This window comes from Eulemur rufifrons, chromosome 7, assembly GCF_041146395.1.
Source record: "Eulemur rufifrons isolate Redbay chromosome 7, OSU_ERuf_1, whole genome shotgun sequence".
Lineage (NCBI taxonomy): Eukaryota > Metazoa > Chordata > Mammalia > Primates > Lemuridae > Eulemur > Eulemur rufifrons.
Genome location: NC_090989.1, coordinates 149443552 through 149458080, shown reverse-complemented (window position 1 = coordinate 149458080; position 14529 = coordinate 149443552). Strand labels below are relative to the sequence as shown.

The following is a 14529-nucleotide window of genomic DNA, read 5'->3' as shown; positions in this document are numbered from 1 at the left end:
TATTTTTTAGGCGGGCTGGCACTGTCATCCCAATTTTTGAAATGACAGAACTAGTTCAGAGAGATTAATACAAGACAGCTAGGGCTACAACCCCAGTAAACAGCCTCTTTCTCTGCCCCCAAACACTGGCAACTGAGAGGGTTAACTCAGCAGACAAGCCGCAGGGTACCTGCCAACTCTGCACTCATCTGCAGGCGGAGATTCTGGGCTAACCCAAGCACAAGTGGCTTTCTAACCTCAACCATTATCACCATATCCTGTTCTCACTTTGTTTCTCAAATAACAAGGCATCAAACCTCCTGGTAGGTGAGGACGGATCCACCACAGCTCCCCCGGAGCACTCTGGCCATGAAGCACGGGGTCTGAAGCAATTACTGGAAAGATGCTCTGTGGGTTCAGGAACAGTCTCTGTAGGCAAGTATTAGCTCACTTAGTGTCATCCAGGTGTCTGAAGCGGTTTTCCCTGGAGAAGACAACTGGACTATGCAGCGCAAGATACTGAGGCACGCAGCAGGGGACAAGCAAGGCTCAGACCTGATGCTGCAACTCAGGGTCGAACATCATGAAAACGACACAACCCCACAAAAGGCTCCCCAGGTGTCAGGCACTGGGTTGACAACTCTAGGGCGTGGGGAACTGAGATCAGGGGGTGCCCTGCCCTGAGCCATCGAGCCAGGAGGTGGCAGCGTGTCTGATTCTGGAGCTCAAACTCTTCACTGCCCAACAGTCTGTTCGTCTGGTAGCTAGTAGGGGAGGCCAGGCCTCGAGGAGGCCACGATTGGGTGGAGGCCGTGCAGAGGCCAAGGCAGCCAAAGCCCAGTGCCCCTGCCCACCTCCCTGCCTGACTCACCAGCTGACAAGAGCTTGGTTCCTTCTCTGCCTGCCACCTTAGTCCTGAGAACAGCTGGTGCCTGGGCAGTGGAGATGGCTGAGGGTGGGCCTGGCTGAGTGAGGGAGAAGGGTGCATGTCTGGAGGGCCCTGAAGAATATCACCTTTCCCCAGAGGTGAGGGGCGTTGCTCCTGCTTCACACCACCATTCCAGCTTGGAGCCACACACAGGGGACCACTGGGAGGCCACGTACGGGGTCCATAGCATCCTGTCAAGTCTCCCTGCCAGGCTGGACTCTGGGACCTCTTCCTGTCCCATCTCTGCCAGGAGGGCAAGGGCAACAAGTTCCTTAGCCCTGGGAATGTGTATGTGTGTGGAGAGTGAACTTGGTGGCAGGGGAGGGGGGAAGATTTTTGATGGGCAAATGGGACAGGGGGAGGAGAGAGCAGAACTCTTCCAAATGAATCTCAAGCCAGCGGACTGGAGGGAGGAGTTCTGGGTCCAAAGCCTAGTTCTGACACTTACAATGACATGACAAATTATCTGGCCTCCTGAGGCTCAGCTTCTTTACCTGTAAAATGGGATAATAACCCCTCCTCCTTGAAGGGCTGTGCAGGGACTAGGTGAGGTCGTGTGTAAGAGCGGCTGGTACAGGGAAGGTGTTCAACAGTCACTCTCAACAGCACCAAGCAGCCTTATTTTCCCCATGGATTTGGACTTAAATAGTGTTTAATTCCTCCTGGATCACTTCTTACTATGGATTCGCTTATTTTTTTCTCTAAGTTTCTTGCCCGGGGTGCTTATCCAGATCCAGGGATCTAGAACTCCCACGCTCTCTCAGACTCTTGGTGTTTTTGATTGATCTTAAACTTAGGAAGAAAAAGAATATAAGAAGAGCTGCCAGACATGCTTAAGGTTATCTCTAACTAACGCACAAAAATGCGTCTGACGATGCAGCTCTTAACTGACTTGGGAAGGTGGCTCTTCACCCAAACAGATGAAATGCAGGGATTACAGGTTCCCATCAGTCAGACCCAGATCTGCCTGAGAGCCCTCAGGCCAGCATGCTGGCAGTTTCCTTTCCCTGGAACAGTTCCTGATTTCCCAACACCAAAAACACACATATCTGTCAGCAGTCAGAATGCCTTCTGCTTTTGTTCCTACTGGGAAAGGGGAAGAGGAGAGAGGGAGCTGCAGGATGGTCACCTTCTCATGCAGGCTACAGGAGGCAGTGAGACACTTTCAAACCAAAGGCAGCCCCTCAAGCACCCAGGCTCCCGGTCCTGCTCACCTGACCACCTACCCACCTGGCTTGCTAGGGGATGCAGGCAGAGTGTGGCTTACTGCTAATGGAACCGAACATGCCCTGAGGACCACTGGACCATGGGGTTGGGGAGAACACTGCAGGCTTACACAGTCAGGGAAGGCTTCAGAGGGGGGCATTCCAGGAAGGAAAGGAAAGAAACCAAAGTCCCAGAAGCAGCAGTAAGTAGAGAGGGACTGTCTTGGGTTCGGTGATCGGGTTGGCTTTGTCCACAAGGCTACAACATGGTGAGTTCAGTCACTCTCTAGTCAAGGAGCATAGGTTGTGGGACACACTTAAGCCTAAAACTTCTTGCACTTACAGTCTTATGAAGATTAAATACATCCCCACCCTACCCCCAATTCAGCAGAAATCCTGAATGATCAATCTGACAGACCAATCCTAGCTCTCCTCTGACTTCTGGGCAGGAAGAGATGGCTAGAGATCTCCGTGTGAGTTAGCAAGAGCATCATAAAAAGTCCAAACTAGAGGGAAAGTGGGTCAAGAAACATCTGGGACCTGGGAGCCTCATACATTCTTTCTCAAGTTTCTAAACAGCCAGTGCATTGCTGTAGAAACTGCATTAAAGCCAGACACTAGAGGGTGAGAAACCACCAAGCCATGACCTTTCCCATGGGTCTCATGGCTAAACTCTTGACATTTTAATATCATGGCACTTTGTGCAATTTATTTCGTATTTTAAAAAACTAGCCCTTGTAAAACTCTCCTTGTAAACTTTGTTGGAAAATAGCTACACTGGAAAAACGAGAGGGCAAGAGGGAATAAGTACTAAAGGACACCCTTGTGGCTGATGTTTTTGTCCCTCTGAAGCCTGTCCCGACCGTGTAAGCTGCGGGGTTCTCACAGCAGTTGGGAGGGTTCAGTGGATGCAGGTCACTGATTAGGAGCAGCATCAGATACTGGTGATAGGGCAAAGTGCAGGTTAGGTGGGTGGAAAGTTCCTCGGGTGCCACAGGGTGAGGGTAACGGACCTGCCTATATTTTTATTGCTGTCAGAACTTTAGGACTTTGGGTGGGTTTATCTGCAGCTAAAGGGACTTCTGAGAGAACACATCTACTCGACACAATTGCAATTAAATCCAAGCTTCCTTTCTCATGGCGTTGTTACCAAGCCTGATTAGTGTTTGCAAAAGATGAACTGAACTTGTCATATTATGGCCTCGTGGACAAAGCCAATCCGATCACTGACCCCAAGACAGCTCCTACTCATTGCTGCTTCTGGGACTTTGGTTTCTTTCCTTTCCTTCCTGGAATGCCCCCCTCTGAAGCCTTCCCTGACTGTGTAAGCCTGCAGTGTTCTCCCCAACCCCATGGCCCAGGGGTCCCCAGGGCATGTTTGGTTCCATTAGCACTAAGCCACACTCTGCCTTCATTCCCAGTAAGGTGAGCAGGACCCGGAGCCTGGGGGCCAGTGAGCAAGGTTTTTAAAGGTCAGCAGGTTGCTCTGAGCAATAATAGCCAAGGACAGCACAGCAAGGGGTGCAGAACTGTCCCTCCAGCCCCAAATTCACATGCTGGAGACCTAACCCCCCCAGTGGCTCAGACTGTGACTGTGTTTGGAGATAAGGCCTTTAAAGAGGTGATTAAGTTAGAATGAGGCCATCAGGCTGGGCCCTAAACCAACCTGACTGGTTTGGTGTCTTTACAAGAAGAGGAGGTTAGGAGGCACAGAGAGACGCCAGGGGCACACACATAGGATGGCCACGTGCAGAGGCGGCGAGAGGGTGGACATCTGTAAGGACAGAGGCCTCTGAAGAAACCAGCCCTGCTGCCACTTTGATCTTGGACTTACAGCCTCCAGAACTGAGGACATACATTTCTGTTACCCTGTTACTAAGCCAGCCATTCTGTGGTATTTTCTCATGGCACCTAAGCAAACTAATACAGTTGCCTGAGCCAAGAGAGACAGGCCTTAATGGAGATGCTGAAATCAGGGGGCCACTGACACTTCCCAGGAACCCTCTGACAAGGCTCAGCACTGACCACTCCCCAAGCGCTAGTGCTCTTCCTGTCCCGAGCACTGTTCTGAGGCACCTTCCCTTAGGCAAAGACAGCCAGTCCTGCTTCCAATGTCTCACTTTCCTGGCCCTTTATAAGAAAGCACAAGGGCCAGGCATGCAATGAACACTCAGGAAGTGGAGGTGACATCTACTCACTGTTCAGCCACATTTGGGTCAAGAGAATCAGTTTCCGTGGGTGTTTCAGGTAAGGAGGAGCCGGACTCCTGTATCTGGCACAACTCCTCATCTGTGATGATATCAAACACAGCATCATCCGGTGGCCTGCAGTCTGTGTTTCCTCCTGGGCAGCAGGGGCAGATCAGGAGAGAAAACACACACACCATCATGCACAGCATGCGGAAGGCCCTTGGGAAAGGACGGGAGCGCAGCTATGCAGAACAAGCCTCTGGGACACACTTTAAATGGTCACTCACTGACAGCTACTCTGTCCAGACATGAGATAGTACCTATTTATGACTCTTTGAAAGTAAGAGTCTATCTGACCTGCATTTCCCTCTAGTCCACTGGTGGGTGGGAAAGAACCTCCCTCTGCTCAAGGAGTTGCACCAGGGGCCTCGTGTCCGACTTTCCAGGACACTTAGTAGGAAGGTCACTGTAGGAATGCCCACCCACCCACAAGCACTCTCCAGCATATGTTATGAAAAACATAAGAGCAGTTCTGAGGGGAAAAAAAAGAATAATAAGAAGAAAGAAAACACGAGCAGACAGGAAATGTCAAAAATCAAAACAAGTGACCTCAGCACTGTGGCATGGTGGCATTCCCTGTTGTTGCTAGGACACCCACCAGTCAGTCAGGGCAAGAAAAGCCCTGGGCTAGCAAGAATGGTTCATGTGAGCTACAAGTTACCAGCTAGCCCTGCCACACGACTGCTGGGACAGGCTCTGCCTTAGAAGGAATGTTCCTCCTCTTATCGCAAGTCTGCAAAATGGAGAGCTTGAAGCATAGGCTGAAAAAAAGGGACCAAGGATTGGTTTCTTTCCATAGACCCAGCCACACTCCTGAACCTGCCTTCTGAGGCTAGCAGAGGGAAGGCAAAGCAGGCAACAGGGATCCAAAATATGTCCACTGAGATCAGATATAAATAAATGGAAAGCTATACCATGTTCATGGATTGAGTCAATTTTATTAATATTAAGATGGCAATTCTCTCCAAACTGATCTAGAGATTCAATGCAATCCCAATTAAAATATCACTAGAATTTTTTTTGTAGAAACTGACAAACTGATTCTAAAATTTATATGGAAAAGCAAATGACCTAGAATAGCTAATACTTTGATAAAGGACAAAACTGGAGGACTCACGCTACCTGATTTTAAGATGCTTTATAAAACTATGGTAACCGTAAGAGTGCAGTATCGGTAAAAGAACAGACATATAGATAAATGGAACAGAATAGGAAGTTCAGATATAGACTCATACATATAAAGTTAATTGATTTTTGACAAAGGTATAAAGGCAAATCTATGGAAATAAGAATAGACTTTCAATCAATGGTGTTGAAACAACTAGACAACTATATTAAAAAATGCATGTCTCCTTATCCTTTGCACCATGCACAAAGATTAACTCAAATGGATCATAGACCTAAATGTATAACCTAAAGCTATGAAACCTCTAGGAGAAAACAAGAGATTCTTTGAGTCCTTGGGTTAAGATATGACACCAAAAGAAAAGAAAAAACTCATCCATAAAAAAAAAATGGATAAATTGGACTTCATCAAAATTACAAACTTAAAGGAAACAAAAAGACAAGCTATAGATTGGGAGAAATACTTGTAAACACATATCTGATAAAGAATTTTCATTCAGGATATATAGGGGACTCTCAAAATTCAAAAATTAAAAATAAAATTGAAAAACGGACAAAAGATTTAAAGAAGATATACTAATGCTGTGCAAAGTACACCCCCCATCCTGAGCAGTTCCTTATACCCAGTAAAATCATGGGCCCTGCCAACCTCCTTGGTGATCCACTTAAACAAATGAGGAACTATCAGTATTTCTAAAGGCTGGCTGGCTTGCATATAGGCAGAGGCCAAGGAAGAGTTCACAGGTCCAACTGCAGATGGCAGTGAGGCTCGAGCAGAGATGACACCCACTTCTGCCTGTGCCATCTCGGCTTTGCCTCCCTGTGCTCTACATCCAAAGTCCACCGCCCCGGAGAGCAGCCTGGGCTGGTCTGTTAGGGTGTGCTTGAAGCAGAGCAGCAGGAACCAAACTCTGCTTCCTTTAACTGGGCTGAGTGGGAAGACACAAAGGAGCATACACCCTCCTTGGCCAGGAAGAGAGAGAGGGTGAAGGGTGTGAAGGGTTCCAGATACAACTCCTGGCCTTGGGTTACACTGGGAGAGAGAGTAGATACCAGGGCTGAAGCTCTGGTAGACAGCATTTTCCAAAGCGTGGGGTGTATTTCACTGGTGATATGTGTGTTAAGAGGTACACACACCTAACATTAAATCACCCTGAATTACAGCAGAAGAAAGTTATTCCTTTTTCAATTTTCTTTCAATCCTAATTAAATAAAAAAGAAAGCCCCAAATTGGTGGCAATATATTTTTAACACCTCTTTAGTATCTAAGCTTAGAAAACATCGAGTTAAACTTGTTGGAGCTGACTAGCCACAACAAGGAGGGGTGGCACCTAGAGAACACAGTAGGCAGTAGCAGAAGCCTAACCTTGGCCTCCTGTGGGCTGGGGTCCAGTGTGGGCTGGTGACACGGTGGGGCTGGGCTCTCCCTGGCTAGTGCCTGAGCCGGTGCTATCAGGGGAGCCACGGCCTTCACTGAGCTTCCGGAAACAGGCTCGGCAGCAGCGCTCCTTCTTGTTACTGTGCTTGGTCAGGACATAGTTGTTGCAGCAGTAGTAACAGAAGATGCGGCCACATATCCTGGCAACGAAACAAGCCCAGGCTGTGAGGATGACGCACTGTGATTTCAAGTGATCTGCTCAGCACCAGAACTGGGCTCTGTGTTGGGCTCTGGAAGCCACGTGGCCCTCATTAGACCTGGCTCTGCCCCCCTTTACAGAGTGGCCATAGTCCATTTCATAAGATTCCAATAAAAACACCTTGGTAAGCTCAGTGGGAGAGTTTCATTTAGGGTCCTGGCAGGCAGGGAGAGAAGGTGTGTCACTAAGCCCACCTTCCCTGACACCAAACTGCAGGTGTGCATCCCACACCTCAGGGGCTACGGCTCCAAGAGACACAGACCCTCATACGCTGTGCTGATCATTCCTAGCTGCCCCTGCCCAGCCTGGGATTCACCTTTACCCATCCTTCTCTGTGCCCTCCGAGGGTCTCTGCACCCCTAGCACTGCCTGTGTTCCTCTAGTGAAGCTTCGGGTCCGGCTCTTGTTGGGTTCCAGTAACGCCGTTCCCTTGCAGTCTCCATACGCTGAGGAATGGCTGAAGGGTTGCTGGTCTCTGGGTACGCCACATCCCTGTGGGTCCCCTTAACTCTGCCCACACCTCTGTATTTAACTCTCTTTCCTTTCAGGGAGCCTTGAGTGTCCTGCTAGGACCCCAGCTAATACACTGTCCTCATATGGTTCCCTTAAAGCCAAAAAGCAACGTGCTTTTCCTAGACAGTCAACCACGGTACCAACACCTATCACAGAGTGCTCATTTCAGAGCTACTTGCTCTGGTCCTGGGCCCTGCCAAGGTTTCAGTGTTGGCCTGCGAGCCGCCTGCTGACCTGCAATGGTGCCGTCGCACCATCCAGCTGAACTCCCGCTTGCAGTCCAGGCAGTGGTTTGCTTCAGTGTCCCCAAGCCACCTTTCCTCGGCACTAAGCTTCTGTTGGAATTCCAGAGCGTCTGACTTCTGCCAGAGAGCATCCTTGTCCCTGGGACAAAATAACATTAGGGAAAAAAAGAAAGAAAGAATCTGTGGAAACAATAGAATTATCCCTGTTTCATTTTAAAAAACTGCTATCAAATTTCCTAAGTCAAAGGACAATTCACTTTTACCTTGCAAATGTGCCCATGGAAGTCTCTGTCAACTGCCAAGAGCTGCCAGCGCTGACAAGGCCATGAGCCACTCAGGCGTCTAAACGACAGTGCCGACAACCACTGGGAGTCTGAGCTACAGTGTGCCGCCATGTTGCCAGCCTGGGTGGTAAGCCAAGGACAACGAACGTACTTTCTACCCAAATCTTAATGTGCTCGGGCCCTTTATATTTTTATGGTTTGTTCAAGTAACAACTAATCACTGTAGAAGATCAAAGATTTCCCAACCCCAAAATCTGATCAGATGTTAACCTCTTCTGCTCCTCTGAGAGGTGGTAAAGTCACTCCAGGAAGCCAGCCTGGAAGAAGTGTGGGGATTTTCAGAAAGGTCTGGAAATGTCCAAATGTGCCTGATGCACCAGGGGGACGTGTATAGTGGCTTCCTTATGGCTGCTAATGAGCATTTCCAGGCCTGATGTTTTCTGACACAGAAAGTTCATTCTTTCCTGTACGGAACACCAGCCATCATGCAGAGGGTTAATGTGGCCCGAGCTGCACCTCAGCCACTGGTGACGTGACACCAGAGCCACTTTGGTCCTGAAAGAGGGCTCCATCAGCAGCCAGGAACTCCTAATAAACCATAGACCCTTTTCCTTAAATAAAAAAGCTTGAACATGGAATCGATTGGCTTTTTCAAGGACACTTAAAATTGTCAGGAAGCTGGAAGACTCATCCTCTGAACCAGCCTCATTCTCCCAGCTGGTCCATAGCACCTGACCCTTCTGTTCCCATGAGGCCAGGTGCCCACACCCTGGGAATGTGGAAATATTGTCAGTAGTTGGGCTTTTCCATCACACCCCTCAGAAAGACGTCTAAGCTCAGAGCTTAGAACCCTGGGTTCTAAGTCTGTATATTGATGGCATGTAGGCAGAGCTTTTAAACTTTCAAATTAATTATAATCTTAATATCACCATTTTGCAACCCCTACTGAATTAGTACATCTTAGCATTCCTGATCCATGGACGCTAATATCACAAAGGGAGGGCAAATCAGATCTTATGTGCCTCTTAAAGGAAAGACCCCAAACTATAAACCAATTCTATGAAGTGTTCTTGCCAAAAGTTTGAACTGGAGTCTGAGCAAGCTGCTAGCAGAGCAATGGTTCTCAACTCCGGCTCCCTGGTGCCTGCGTCTCACTCCCAGCAATTCTGATTGAGTTGGTCTGGGTAGGGCCTGGATATGGGCATTTTTTTTTTTTTTTTTTTTTTTTTGTTGAGACAGAGTCTCACTTTGTTGCCCAGGCTAGAGTGAGTGCCGTGGCGTCAGCTTAGCTCACAGCAACCTCAGACTCCTCGGCTTAAGCGATCCTACTGCCTCAGCCTCCCGAGTAGCTGGGACTACAGGCATGCGCCACTATGCCCGGCTAATTTTTTTTTTCTATATAGATTTTTAGTTGTCCATATAATGTCTTTCTATTTTTAGTAGAGACGGGGTCTCGCTCAGGCTGGTCTCGAACTCCTGACCTTGAGCAATCCACCCGCCTCGGCCTCCCAGAGTGCTAGGATTACAGGCGTGAGCCACCGCGCCCGGCCGATATGGGCATTTTTTCAATAGCTCTCCTAGTGGTGCTAATGTGCACCTGGGGTTGAGAACCACTGTTCTATCAACTCATAGGAAATGCACGGGATGGACAAACATGCTGAATGACACCATGGGGATGTCATCAGCAAAACCCTGGTGGTAGGAAACTCAACCAGATGAATGACCTGGCTCCTTCAAAAGTAAATTACAAAGAAAATAAAATGAGTTAGGGAGATGGTGGGAAAACCTGAGACTGTAAGAGACATACCACTAACTGCACTGTATGGATCTAATTTAGATCCCAATTAGAACAAACCATGAAGAAATTACAAGGCAACTGGAAAATTTGAAAGTATGACTACATACTTCATGGTATTAAGAAATTGTAGTTCATTTTTTGGAGTGTGGTAATGATATTGTGGTTGTTTAACATGAAGAGTCCTTGTCTTGGAGAGGTACATACAGAAACATTTATGGATAAAATGGTATTATGTCTGGAATTCACGTCAAAATAATACAGGGAGGTGCATGAACAGATGGGATTACAGATGAAGCGAGACTGGCCCTGAGTTGAACACTGTTGAAGCTGGGCGATGTGTACCTGTGGGTGCATTACATGATTCTGTTTTTGTATATCTGAAAATTTCCATAAGGAGAAGGTTTTTAAAAAAGTTTTGAATGACTTGCCAACATTTAGAAATTAGGACATTTCACATAAAAGTCCAGGATTCCACCTACCCTTGAGAAGTAAGGTGGTCTGGCAGTTCTGGGCCCAATGCTGACGTGGCAATGAGTGGCAGGGGCAGAGCCCAGCTGTGTCCCCCCGTCCCTCATGGTCCCCGCCTGGCCCACTTCCCATTTACATCTGCTGCCTGGTCCCTGAAGGCACTGGAGTTTGGGGCCTTGGGTACTGGGGAAAGTGGGGTGGAGGAGAAGGAGAAAAGGGCTCCGAGAGATGGGCAAGAGAACGGGAAATTCCCCGAAGCGTCCTTTCAAGAACAGTCGCATTTCTTTAATGAAAAACCAAGTCATGGGGAGAAGCCCCAGCTGCTGGTTTGGCCTGGCACTCACCTGAGCAGCTCTATCAGCCGCTCTTCAAGGTACTTCTTGGTTCTGTTCAGGTCATCCAGGTCAGCAAGCATCTTCTGGTCATTCTTCTCCCGGTTTGTCACCTCCTGGCAGAGCTTGTTGTAATACTCTTGGATTTTCACTGTGGCTTTTTCAAGCTCCTTCTGGGTCCTGGGGAGGAGTGGTAAGTTTTCGTGATTAGCCATGAATTCCAGCTTCCCTAGTGGGCCTCTATCTAAGGGGGGGACCTGCTGTCTTCACGGTGGGGGAGCCCCTCGGCATTATCTGCTCACAGGTTCTGCAGTCCCCTAGGCTTTGAGATCCCCTCACACAACCCCACACACAAAGGGGCATCCTGGGGGGGCAGGTTGACCCCACATTGCTAGAGGCATCCCAGGTGAGTTGAACTCTGTGTCCCTTGGTTCTTGGACAGGGACTGAGGCTGTGAGAGGAAGTCAATGGGCAAGGCCCCCAGGCTGGCGATGGGGAGAAGGAGGAGTCGGGGAGCAGGAGAAGAAAGGAGTCAAGACAGGAAGGACAGTGGCATAGCTTTCTAGGGGTGGCCACAGAGAGGAGGACCTGTCTTCCATGTGCCTTTGGGACTCTACACATAGGGCCCAATGCCGGGCCCACAGCAGGCACACAATCTGCATCTGCACTGAGAGCTGTTCTACCTGATAGACCCCCGAGGACCAAGGAATTCTGTTTTGGGCACTGTGGGATGTCTCAGTCTGCTGCAAGGGAGCTGGCTGAACCTCAACACCTCCTCAACCTTGCCCACTCTACTCTCAGCTCAGCTGCCCCCTAAAACAGTGGTTTTCCAAGCATGGCCAGGCAGGACGTAGTAAAAGCTCCATTACACAGAGGACTTGCAGGGAGAGTGATTAATTTATACCTAATGTAGCCCTTCTATGTCCCATATAAAGTTGTCAGAAGGTTGTTTACTAGAGACCCTGTCCACCAAAATGATCTCATGGGCATGCATGCACATACACACAAACACCATATAAAATAAAATCCAGTCGTGGTCAAATGGATTGTGCAACTTTGAGCAGCTAAAACAAATGCTCTGAGATCTTACAAATAGCCACTGTTATAGCATTTATTTAATGCCACCAACCCAGGAGGTGAACACGACCTGGCAGCCAGGGCCCTACAGAATCCAAACATTGGAAGGGTCAAGTGAGAAGAAATATATGAGTCCAGGTTATTGAATGTCAAACATACTCAGATCTCCCGCTGAGCCTGGGCCCAGGCCTAGAAGGCAGATGGTAGAAAGAAGTAAGGGGTGAGTAGGAAAGTTGAAGACGTGGGATGCCTGTCTTTGCTGGTGGCACATGTGCAATTTGATTCCAGCAACTGCTCCTCCCTGCTAAACCTGTTTTAATCAGGTCCCTGCTGGGCCCCATCACCACATGGTGCCCCCAGGCCACAGGGCAGCACTGTAGGGACTGTACTTCTAGACATGATGGAAGGGGTGACAGCATCATCTGCTCTCTGCAGACACAGCACCAGAGAGTCTGCGGAAAGACGGGCTGATCCGGGTCCTCGGCACACTCATTCTCCTCGTCTACGAAATGGGGATAAATAATACCTTCCTCATAGGACTGTTGGGAGGATTAAATGGGTAAATTTATGTAAAGTATTTAAAACAGTGCCTGCCACATTTTAAGCATTATTTAAATGTATGCTACTTCTGTTACCATTATTATTATGACCTAATTTTTAACTTAGGTTTTCCAAAGCATGCAGTTACTCAACTGAAGCGTGCCCTGCCAGAGATAAGAAAACTGAATTAAGAGAAAGGTGCTTCAGTCATCTATAGGTTGTGATCGGCAGACGGCCAGGTTGTCTGTGGCATGTTTCCGGCATAAGCACTTTCTGGGTTTGTGGTTTTTCTTGCAAAAGGACTTCCTAAAGTTAAGACGAGTGACTGACTTTCTAAATGACTGCACAGAACACCCCTTCCCTGAAGACTACCATGGCTGCGTGGGTGGACTGTGTGACTAACCTTTCCAGGTCTTCCCGCAGTGCGGCCCCCTCCTTGTCCTTCCTCAGCATGGTGGCCTGGCACTCTGCAAGACGGTTGCTGGTGCAGCTCAGCTTCCCTTCCATGTCAGCCTGAGCGGCCTGGCACAGGACATCAGGGAGAAGACATTCAGCTCGCAGAAGCCCATGCAAGACACCATAAAGTGACTGGCGTGCCATCCGCCCCATCTGGCTGGGTCACTTCTAAACAGAGGGTTATTTTCTTTAAAGTTTGAGAGGTCAAGAACCTCTGCTCTATAGTTGTGGGGCCTCAGCTGCAACTGATTCTGATGGTTGGCAGGTGGCAAGTATAGGAATCCCCATGGTGATGCCGGAGGTAGGGCAGTAGGGGATCGGGTTCACTGGAGCAAGTCACTACTGTGAACACTGTGGGACCAGCGCTTCCCCTGCTCCTGCTCAGTTTAGAATCACTGGCTAGAGGACATTTACAGAAAGGGCCAAGGAGGACAACTTATGTCCTTTCTGTACTTGGCAGCTCCAGCCAGTTGTCCAGGGAATGGAGGGAGTCGTGGTACAAACTCAGGATGTCTACGAAGGTGAACTGAGGACAGCTCCAGCTTGGGAACTGGGAGCCTTGCAGGGAGTGCTCTTAAATGGTCCAGTAAAAACCACACCAGATGTCCTCTCCCTGACAGGTGCACACAGCGGCAGGGGCCTACCTTCAGCTTCCCCACGGCCCCCTCGGCGGCCTGCAGCTGCCGGCTCTGCTCCTCAAGCCGGCCCCTGAGGCTCGTGCACTCTTCGCTGGAAGTCTGGAGAGGACAACAAGAGGATCGTAAAAGTGGGTCCTTGCTCTGAAACTCCCTCAGCCCCATCACCCAAATGGAAAAAAAACAATCTCTCTCTCTCTTCAACAAGTTTGGGCTTTATTGGTAACAACATACTTTCAAGCTTACTAAGAAGAGACTTAGCTTGGTCCCTAAACTTAGAATTTAATTTCTACGAAGGAGAAAGTGGCCCCGAGCCCGTGGAGTTTCACAGGGCAGGGTGGCACTGGGCGGGGAGGTATGTCGGTGGCAGCATAGTGGAGCTGCCTCAGAGACCCTGAAGCAGACAGAACGGTGACAAGGGCTGGAAATCGAGCCCCAAGCCGTCCTGCTGGCAACCTCACTCTCAACTATGCTTAGTCCCTCACCTTTGTGCACTATCAAAGGCATGTGGCACCTACTGATCTCACGAACTTGTCTGTCCCTAAGGCCTTGTAAAAATGAATTGAGTCAGCTCCTACGCTGCCATCAGGGTAGCACCTGAAGGGGCTGGTTAAGCACTCATCAGGAGCCCAGAGACAGGACTCCAGGTGGGCACTCTGCAGTGGCTCTGGAGGCTAAGGCAGGGCTCGCAGGCCCAAGGGGGCTGGGCGAGTACATAAATGAGCATAAGGAAAAACCCAGAGGATACCTGCCTCCTTTAAGTGGGCAGCCACCACCGAGCTCCTGCTGACTGCTGCCACATGGGGATGAGGATTTTAGATCTTCTGAGTTCAAAAGAAGCTCCTGAACTGGATTTGTAAACATCCTGCTCTTTCAAATTGGTTAAAAATTTTAAAAATTTCTGTGTGTAATGGCCTTGACTTCTGGGCTACGGCATCACTCCCCGGTGCTACCCCTAGCATTCCCATAGAGGGAAAGACGCTACTGTGAGCTGGGACAGCAGGATGGGACCATCGGGTGTTTGCCTCAGCCCTGAGTACATTCTCTGGCCCTCAGTT

The 14529-nt window shown here is 49.1% G+C and overlaps 1 protein-coding gene across 3 annotated transcripts in view; it reads right to left on the bottom strand.

The window, feature by feature from the left end:
- Positions 1-14529, bottom strand: part of FYCO1 (FYVE and coiled-coil domain autophagy adaptor 1) — a 79367-nt gene that overhangs the window by 30919 nt on the left and 33919 nt on the right. For 2 of the 3 annotated variants that reach the window (XM_069475588.1, XM_069475586.1), the window contains exons 9-14: positions 13481-13573; positions 12784-12902; positions 10776-10943; positions 7871-8020; positions 6853-7064; positions 4311-4455 (exon numbers count right to left, since the gene is read on the bottom strand). In XM_069475588.1, coding sequence (XP_069331689.1) covers positions 4311-4455; positions 6853-7064; positions 7871-8020; positions 10776-10943; positions 12784-12902; positions 13481-13573 — 887 coding nt within the window. The remainder of the gene's footprint in view (positions 1-4310; positions 4456-6852; positions 7065-7870; positions 8021-10775; positions 10944-12783; positions 12903-13480; positions 13574-14529) is intronic. The other variant, XM_069475587.1, reaches the window with a different exon arrangement.